Below are 9,577 nucleotides of genomic sequence, written 5' to 3'. Positions count from 1 at the left end.
TTTCAATCCACAGATAATAGCTAACCACGGACATATATATTTCCAAGTTGAATAGAAGTTAAATATCAGGTCAATAAAAATAATAAATATTATAAGTATTATTTGTATATTTCATTAATAATTTTTTATAAATACATATGGTCGTAACCAAAAGTAAGAGAATCTTTCTTCGCCAATAAGTTAAATTATTGATTATATTAAGAATGACAAAAAGTAACTTTTTTTTTTTTGGAAAAACTCGCATGTTTGAAAATGTTTTCACGATATTGAAAATTATTCCAGATTTCTAAATTATCGTCCGATTCATAAAACACAGAAATGTCATCGCCATCTGTGAAAGTTTAGAAAAACAATCACAACGTCAAAAATGGCTGCCAAGTCAAAGAGGCGGCTGTCTAAAATTGAAAATAAATTGTTAAAGTTAGATAAATTAGAACTCAAAGATGTTATTTGTTCCATTTGTCAGTCAATTTTAATAGAACCAGTGACTCTTCCATGCTACCATGACTTTTGTCAAAGTTGTTTTAATGGAAGTATAGAAAATAATGCTTTGTGTTGTCCTCTATGTCGATTAAGAATTGGTTCTTGGGTTCGTACAGCGACAAAACAAAAGAACATAGTAAATATTAAACTATGGAATTTCATAAAAGATAAATTTGCAACAGAGGTTGATAAGAAAGTTAAAGGAGAAGATGTAGGACTGTCACCAGGTAAAAGTTTTAAAAAAGTAATGCTTACTTAAAAAAAAAAATTACTGTTCTATTTATTTCTATTTCAAAATTCGAAGCAGCAGCAAAATATTTTTTTATTAATTTTTCGTTATAAAATTAAATTATATAATTTTAGAAACAACTGTAACTCGTTTAAGTGAACCTGGTGAAATTAGATCTGAATATGAAGCTGAATTAAAAAGACTTAGATTAGAGAGACTGCGTCTTGAACAGAAACATTTCCAAGAGACAGAGATTCTTATTGAGTAAGTGTGTTGTTAGACTCCAATGTTAGTCTTTTATTTCACTTATAAAATTTTGTGAGTGTTTTGGAGAAACTAACTCAGAATTTATGTGTTTTTTTTTTTTATTTACTGTAATGGATACCATCATTGCATTGTAGTACAATTTTAGGCATAGAGGTTTACTATCAAGGCTACTTCTTGATATAAGCTATAATAGGTAATAATATAAATAAAAGTAAAATAATTTAGCCAATTAAAATTAGTAACAACAATATCCTAATATATTCTTTTAATTTTAAAGTTAAGACTGACATGAATACCAATAAAAATAGTTGAAATGAAAATATAAAACAGGGACTCTAATATGCTACCATCTTATTTTAATATACATTTATTTATAGAAAACTTCATAAAGAAGAAGAAGAGGCACACAGAAAATATTTAGAAAACCTTAAACAAGATGAGTTATTGGCTATAAAGTTGCAGCAAGAAAGTAAAATAAATATAACTATATCCAATATGATGAAGAAGAAGAAAACCTTGCCCACCAAACCTAGATTAAAACCTACAACTATTGACTGCTATTTAACTAAACCAGTTGAAGCCTCATTTTCTAAGGGGTGAGACTTATTATTGTTACAAAATTTCATTTTAATTATTAAATGTTTATATTTGTATATATCCTTTTGAAAATCTTATTCCTGTGAGATTTTTAAAGTACCAATAATTCCAGAAGCCCCATTTTGACTGACGATAATACAAGCACTAATGACTCCATACCTATACTACCATCCCACAAAACTAACAGTAGATTATCACCAGAAATGTTACCTAGCTATGGAAAGCTTCTAAAAAACTTTTTGGATAAGGAACTTAAAACTGGCACTGTTCTATGGAATAAAGAGAATGGTAAAAGAAAACTAAAAGATAAGGTAAAAAAAAAAATTTTTATATATTACTTTAGTATGTTTCATTTATTTATTTTTATGGAGTTGTTGAAAAATACATTTTTTTTTTTAGATAAATCACAGTTAATATTATAAACTGCTACCCCCAAAAAAGAGTTTGAATAATATATTTCAGAACCAAATAACACCAATGCCAATATAGAGAATATTAATCAAGAGTGACTCTAATAAAACACTAATTTAAATACACCACAGTTGTTACATTTTATATGTTAATATTATACCATTGATTAATGAAATAAACAGACTTTAAACTCATTTCTCTCTCTCTTTTCCAATGTATTACAAATGAAAATTTATTTAAAAAAAAGATTATTCAAACTTCCAGGAAGAACAGCCATCTTGTGGAAAAGAAATAGAAAAGAATAATGAAAAATGTCTTGTGAAAACGAGGAATGGTATGCAATCATTAGTTGTTTCCTTGCCATTACCATCAACTGGATTACTGCATCATAAATCTTCAATGCCAGAAAATAGAAATATAGAAACCGGGAGTGTTGATTCTATGAGACAAGAATTGTGTTATTTTAAACCTATTGAAGGAAATACTCCAACAAGGTATAGTTATTATTATTTAGATGGTTTTATGCACAACCACTGTTCTTGTATATTAAGTACTAATATAGGCTGGTATTCAACATATATATTGTTTTAAATTAATTATTTAACAAGCATACATTTCACCCTGCAATAATGGTTTATTTCTTAAAAAAACCATGTGTAAGTCTGAGACCATTTGAATGTTTGTAAGCACATACCAACCTTTGTCAATACTTTGTAAATATTATTTTGAATATAAAAAAAAAACATGTGAAGTCAATATAATTTTAAATATTTTTTAATTAAAACTAAGTTTTCATTTAATTATCTATTGTGCATTAAACATTCAGATTTAATATTTAAATTTCGATGTGTTGGTATTTAAAGTGTGTATAACAAAGTATAATTCTTTTAATAAAATTAAACAAAATGTGACCATATATACCGAAGTCCTACATTATAAAATTGGTATTTACATACAAATTTTATATATAAATCTATCCATCAAATTATTTTAAATTATGTGGCAGATAGAGCTTAAAAGCTTTAACTGCCTTAGCATCCATGCTTCAGCAGCAATATCAGTACAAAAATTTACATTTATATAAATTTTTGTGTTGTGATTAGGGCAAGGTTCATTCAAGGACAATAGTCAGTAAATTAATGGACATCAGGATGATGAATAAAAGCAGTAATTTATCATTTTTTCAGTTTTACACCAATCAAGGACCCCTTACGAATACCAAGCATCAAACCTGATAATAACCAAGCTCTGCCTCCAAATAATCCTTCACCAAGCAGAGCTCAGTTTTTGGAGGGTTTATGTACACTAAGGAATTTGTCTTTGGCTCACAGGCTGCCATCTGCTTTTGTTATCGCACTAGGAATATTACAAACCAACAAGGTAAAAACAACAAATTTTTATTACATAATTAGAGACGGAGTTCTTAGCTTGATTTAATTAAAATGTGTTTGAACTTGTTAAAACCTTGATATAACTACAAGCTAAGTATTAAATATTATAACATCTTCATCTCATTGTATAGGAGATATCAAAAAATTATGGAGCGACTACAAGATCAAAGGCCAAGAAAAATTCCACGTCAAATCCTTGGGCGACACCAGCAGTGAACTCTCGACGTACTACATACAATCGAAATAAACAAGTGGATACTATTGAAGGTATAAGTAAATTAAATTCTGAAGTTTCACTAAGGCGGACCAGGTCGATGGGGAGCATCACTAAGGATGACAATGAAATGACGCCAAAGAAGAAGGTCAAAGTGAAAAAATTCAATTCAGAACGAAAACCATATTTAAGGAGTGATTCGAAGCGGATACAGAATAATGATTCGTGCAGCCCACCTACAGCAGCAACAATTAATAATAATGTGAAATTAGCTCTTAAAAATTTGTCTAGTCCATTGAAAAATTGTGATGTGAAAAGCATATTATGCGAGCAGCTTAGGATTGAAAAAATAATAGAACAAGAGAAAAGTGACTTGGAGTTAGCACTGAAGATGGACGCTGAGTTGAATGGCAGACGAACGTTGAGGCGGACTGCAACCAAGCGCCAAGTAACGTTGAACTACGCTCTAAGACCTGCTAAGAAACTTAAAGTTTAATGCAGCTACCTCAATTTTTAAAGTTTTAGATTTTACTGGTTAATAGTATTTATTTCCTATGACCGCCCCATAATTTGAAAAACGTGCATATATAATAATTGATGTCAATGTATAATAATAACACGAAATTTTCAGTGTTACAAATTATGAAACTTGTATTTTTTTTTTTTCAAATTCTTGTAAATTTTGTTGTTTAAGCTAGAAATATATTCTAAATAAACCAGAACTCATTATTACAGTTAATGTGAACACACTATGAGTGTTGATTTCTGTCTTCCGAGCCATAGTTTTGAATTATATTTACATTTATAACTGATTGTGAATAAAAGAATTTTCAGTTAGCGTAACTGAAAATCTTATGATCCCACATGTGCAGAATCATTGACATGTTGTGTGAAAATACATAGGAAATAAAATTACCCATGAAAGTAAGTTAGTGAGTAAGGTAAATAGATCTCGTCAATTTAATCACTGTTTTATGTTTTAGCTAAGACATCTAAGATGCATTCATAAAGACTACATTTTTATTTTATATAATCAGTAGACATACAAATAAAAGATAGTGGTTTTTGCTGTAAATTATAATGTTTTAGCCTTAATGAAGAAATGTTTATTTGTGCTGTTTGATTTTGCATGTTTTATAATTTCATAATAATAATAATAATTAATAAAACAATTTCTACAACAACTTAAAACCAAACACGGCCTTATTTTGAGTAAATATATTTTTCTACTTAAACACCTAAAATATTTTTTAAAAAGAAAATATCGTTTCAATGTATTAAATTATGCATATTATTAAAAAAACCACTTTTGCAGTAATTCTAACTGAATTATAAATAGTTTTAAGGCCTACATATAAATAATTTTGATTTTCAATATACAAGTCAAGTTTAAAATTGACTATATTGGTCCTGGACAGTCCGAATCTGCTTGCCTAGCTTTGCCCATTATTATAACCTATTGAAATTTACATAAACAAACAGTTCATGACATTAAACATTATCTTTGTGGATTGCCATACGAGTATAATAAGTGTTTTATTATATTTAATTGTTAGTTGTATTCAAAAATGCTTGCTGTGATATACTACAAGTGTTGATATTAAGATATTACTGAATTATTACTTTAGCAAATGAGTGCTATATTGAATATTTTTCTTGAGTTGTTCGATATTGAATTAAAATGTAGCTTCAGGTGTAAATAAAACTTTTAATTGGTACCCGATATTAAATGGAACATCTATAAAGAATGCTTTAAAAAATAAAATTGGTTGTGTTCGTCTTTATTCCCCCTTCCTACTAAAGCTTTCGAGGATCTGAAAAGAAGAAATGTAATATATAATATACTTCATACACTTAAAATAGTTATTTTTTTATGCTGTAGTTCTGATTAATATCTTTTTCAAACGCAACAAATTTTCTAAAAAGGTTTATCTGCTTATTTTGGACTTCTCAATTTAGGTCAATAATACTTTACTTGACAATAATACTTTTAATTTGGACTATTTTATTATTCTTCAAATTATTGCAATCAAAGTTTTTAAATTTATAATATGTATGAAATGTTTATATCATTTAAAGATCTATGTATCTTTGAAAATTACCAAATTACCTCCACATGTATGTTTCATACCCTCGCTGCGTTACTCCTTCGACGAAGCACTCATTCAAGTCACATTTTTAATTCTTCATACCTGTAAATAAAAATGTGTCTTAAATAATATACACAACTAAATAAAATATAATTCAAAAGGTTATATGTGCATAAATTTGACAAAAATAATACTAAATAAAACCTCAGGTGGAATTAAATAAGCACTTGATAAACAACAACTATTTTTATACTTTTGCACAATTTGACATCACTGAACACACCATTATTGCAACTCACTCACCACTTTGATGCAGAAGCACTCAGATGACATCCTCAAACACCAGGATTTGATTTCATTTGGACAGAAGGGGCTCTTGCTTACACACAGACACCAAGGTATCTGCTTATGTATGCTTAATGTGACATAAACTCACTCCCTAGCAAAATGCATCCAAACATCAAATGCTCAAATTAATTTATATATTAGTATTTTTTCATCCCTTATCTATCATTCTCAAATAATAAAAATTATACCCACCAAACAAGACACAATTGAAACATCCATCTCATAATGCCATACTTTATTTTAAATTCAATGTCTCACACATCATACCATATCACAAATTACACACAGTACAAGGGTCGGCTTAAATGTAATACAGATAGAAATAATTCTACTCTAGTAATGTGATAATTCTATCAGTAAAAGAATAGATTTTGACATAAAATCTTCACATATGTTGTTAATTTGCTACCAATAGAACTTAATATATATACTTCTTCATACACTCATCTCTGGTATTTACATGGAGTGCAGGCTCACCTCATGTCTGGGGCTTGTTGTTATTATTCCACCCGCTGCTAGATCCTGAGGGAGCTGAGCCACCTCCACCATTACCTCCCCAATTTTGTCCATTAGGCCAATTTCCTTGATTCCAGTTCCCGCTCTTACTTCCAGACCAACCAGGATTACTGCTCTGACTCCAGGCTGGTGGACCATTTTGACCCCAATTTTGATTATTGTTCCAACCTTTGCCTGAATTACCTTGAGGAGGTCCTTGCCAATTATTTGAATTTCCTGGTCCTCCTAAGAATCCACCCCAACCAGCTTGATTAAGTGCAGCAGCAACAAGACTTATTGGCAAATTGAAATTAGCTGGCGGTCCACCATTTGGATTAATACCTAAGTTCTGCATATTTAATGTATCAATGTTATTATTACTTCCATTACCACCGGAACCAGAAGACCCAGATCGACCTCCTTCCCAGTTGCTTGGACCATAAGAGTCATCTTTCCAGTTAGGATTGGATTTACTTTTAATTTTTGGTGCAGCACTTGATACTGAAACTGATGCACCTTTGATAACATGATCCTCTCCACACAGACTTTGAGCTACTTCAGGATCTAAGAAGGTAACAAAACCAAATGCTCTGAAAGGTCTTGGTACAAACACGTCTGTTACTTCACCAAATCGAGAAAAATAATCCCTCAAATCGTCTGCCGTCATATCCTCTGTACATCTGCCTACAAACACTTTACACGGCATTTGTGGAACTACCCCTTCTTTAGAATTGGGAATGCGAACATCAACCCAGCGCCCGTCAATATTGTGCCTCTGAGCAAGAGCTCTCATTTGTGAGGCGTAAGTGGCAAAACGTATAAATCCAAATCCTTTAAAAGAGCCGTTTTTGTCACGTTTTAACTGAACCATAACAACTTCACCAAACTGTTCAAAGTATTGTTTTATAGATTCTTCAGTTGTTTTCCATGGTAAACCAAGACAAATCAAATCCGAACAAGTGAGTTTTTTTTCTAAGCGTTTTGTTTTAGCCGCTGAATTTTCCGGCGAAACGTCTTCCATCTTTCGTTTGTTTTCTTTTGGAAATACACAAATGTACAAATGTTTACCCCAGCCGGCATCACTAGGTGGATGAAGCTTACCATCGCTTAAACGAATACCGCGAGTAGCTTTACTATCAGGATGACGATATTTTAATCCGCACGCGCCAGGAAATTGTGCCACAAGTGTTGACAACAACATAGTGCCATCATGTTCGCAAGGTATCTCAACTGCGTTGGAATCATCTTCGTCTTCACTAACTTTAATGTATTCGAAAAGGTCTTCGTTATAATTACTTTTAGTACTCATGTTAATGATTTACGTAGACGTTTAGCTTTAAAAACGGAGTTTAATATTCACCCTTACTCAATAAACTTTGATTTAATTAGGAAACCAAAATGGCTGAAAATTGCTATTTTTTTTTGTAAATGTTTTTATGGCTCTGGATACGAGTCTTTTTGAGCCTTATCGTTACAAATCCAATTGCTATCGCAATGTAAAGATTGCCAGCAATTCGATATTATTATTTGTTATAATTAAATAGTTTAGTACTCAATTTATAATAGTTATATATATTTTTTTAATGTTAAATTTTAAGTGTGTCTTTTTTTAACATTGGGATTAGATATACATAAGTAAAATTAATGCTTATCTCAATAAAAACTCAATCATTGTTAGGATTTTTGCTTATAAATAATTGAATCAAAGTACTTGCATGATTAGAGATGCTCATTTACATATATACTTTTTTTTCTCAAGTATTATATAAAGTAGGATACCTACGTGCTAGAACAGTAGTCAAGATGACATTAACGTTTTTTAAATGTTTACCGTCAAAAGTGTAGAAAAGGAATTGAGGAGTGAATAGGAAAAAAAAATCGTGATTCAAGTATCCGTGACAATAACTTTGGAAATCTACAAACCATATAGTCTACAACAACAAAAAAATGTGCTACTATACTTTCTTTTTAAAGGAACGCTATTTATTTCATATAAGTTAGAAATAAATTGTCAAAAAAACTTTTTGCAGCTGAGAGTTTGAATAACTTATTGAATAGTCTTGAACTTTACCAAACTATTTTTTTATAACTTTTATATCAATAATTTTTTGTGAGTATTTTATTTATTATTGTAACTGAATGCTACAAAATAAGTACAGTTAACAGACTTTTTAACTTTTAAAATTATGTTTTATCATAACTTGTAATTTATTAACATACTAGGAGGGTTTTGGGATATCTGAGAGGTCATTGGGGACAGGTTATTTAATAATTACAAACGATGTAATATGTAAAGAGACATTAAAGGTGCTATAGTGTTATCCTTATTAAAAATAATAATAAAATAAATAACTTTTTCCGACGTAATTATCAACTATCAATTATTGTCCGTGAAACAACAACAAATGTTTCAAAAATTAGTTAGTAGAATGGTTAGAACCTTATAGATAGAAGCCGATATGTAGAGGTACCTGCGGCTTTGACAGCGTCATCGGGAGAGTCACATAATATGTCTTGTCTTTTAATAAGTGATTTGAACCAATATGTAAAACGTGGTACCTCGTTGGTGGAATGTTAAATCAACAAGAATCTTTGAGATGGGACTCAAGTTATAATACAATGACCAAGATAATATATACAGTCCTGATTAGTGATGAATGTGGCCAAATTTAATTCTGTGCCTATTCACCCGGGTAGCCATTTAATGGGGCTATTTATCATATGTGGCATGAAATTATCTTCAAAATATATAGATTTTTTTAATTTATTCTTACCATGTTTTTTGAAATTAAAGAGTGTTTTTTTAGTATAGAATTTTAGGTATAGTAGGGCATATAACATAAATCACTACTTTTTAATGCTTTAATAAGTATGAATGTACCAATTGGGCTTAACCAAAAATAAACAATAGTAAGTTTAAGTAATTATTTATTGAATTAAATGTAAAAAATAAAACTAAAAAAGAATCCATATAGTCGTTTATTCAGGGCTCTTCAAATTGCTATTATTATAAGGCTTTTTCCGTCATTCGTTTCACTTTATCTATTTAAAA

At 30.0% G+C, this 9,577-nt stretch overlaps 2 protein-coding genes across 4 annotated transcripts; one reads left to right on the top strand and one right to left on the bottom strand.

Moving 5' to 3' along the window:
• Nucleotides 1-360: 360 nt before the first annotated feature.
• LOC133320041 (E3 ubiquitin-protein ligase RNF168-like) lies at nucleotides 361-5,357 on the top strand. The gene is made up of 7 exons (XM_061526686.1): nucleotides 361-710; nucleotides 847-976; nucleotides 1,357-1,575; nucleotides 1,689-1,887; nucleotides 2,252-2,481; nucleotides 3,175-3,367; nucleotides 3,510-5,357. Exons 1-7 carry the CDS (start codon nucleotides 368-370, stop codon nucleotides 4,086-4,088), a joined length of 1,893 nt encoding a protein of 630 aa, XP_061382670.1. The 5' UTR covers nucleotides 361-367; the 3' UTR covers nucleotides 4,089-5,357.
• Nucleotides 5,281-7,932, bottom strand: LOC116766647 (TAR DNA-binding protein 43-like). 3 transcript variants are annotated; one of them, XM_061526688.1, is made up of 3 exons: nucleotides 6,508-7,932; nucleotides 5,703-6,121; nucleotides 5,281-5,406 (listed from the first exon to the last, which is right to left on the bottom strand). In XM_061526688.1, exon 1 carries the CDS (start codon nucleotides 7,832-7,834, stop codon nucleotides 6,509-6,511), a length of 1,326 nt encoding a protein of 441 aa, XP_061382672.1. In that variant the 5' UTR covers nucleotides 7,835-7,932; the 3' UTR covers nucleotides 5,281-5,406; nucleotides 5,703-6,121; nucleotide 6,508. The 3 variants fall into 3 exon arrangements, with proteins under 3 accessions (XP_061382672.1, XP_061382673.1, XP_061382671.1); XM_061526689.1 differs by having other exon boundaries at nucleotides 5,703-5,784; XM_061526687.1 differs by having other exon boundaries at nucleotides 5,703-5,784; nucleotides 5,986-7,931.
• Nucleotides 7,933-9,577: the final 1,645 nt, after the last annotated feature.

Source organism: Danaus plexippus (assembly GCF_018135715.1).
Source record: "Danaus plexippus chromosome 3 unlocalized genomic scaffold, MEX_DaPlex mxdp_25, whole genome shotgun sequence".
Taxonomy (NCBI): Eukaryota; Metazoa; Arthropoda; class Insecta; order Lepidoptera; family Nymphalidae; genus Danaus; species Danaus plexippus.
Note: the sequence above shows the minus strand (reverse complement) of the source record. Positions and strands in the feature narration are given on the sequence as shown.

What these genes read in the sequence shown, in the direction of transcription:
- LOC133320041 (XM_061526686.1), top strand. Translation starts at nt 368, where the DNA reads ATGGCTGCCAAGTCAAAGAGGCGGCTGTCTAAAATTGAAAATAAATTG. An exon ending in AGATGTAGGACTGTCACCAG is followed by an intron (nt 711 to 846) that starts GTAAAAGTTTTA and finishes ATATAATTTTAG; the next exon opens with AAACAACTGTAACTCGTTTA. An exon ending in GAATATTACAAACCAACAAG is followed by an intron (nt 3,368 to 3,509) that starts GTAAAAACAACA and finishes CTCATTGTATAG; the next exon opens with GAGATATCAAAAAATTATGG.
- LOC116766647 (XM_061526688.1), bottom strand. Translation starts at nt 7,834, where the DNA reads ATGAGTACTAAAAGTAATTATAACGAAGACCTTTTCGAATACATTAAA.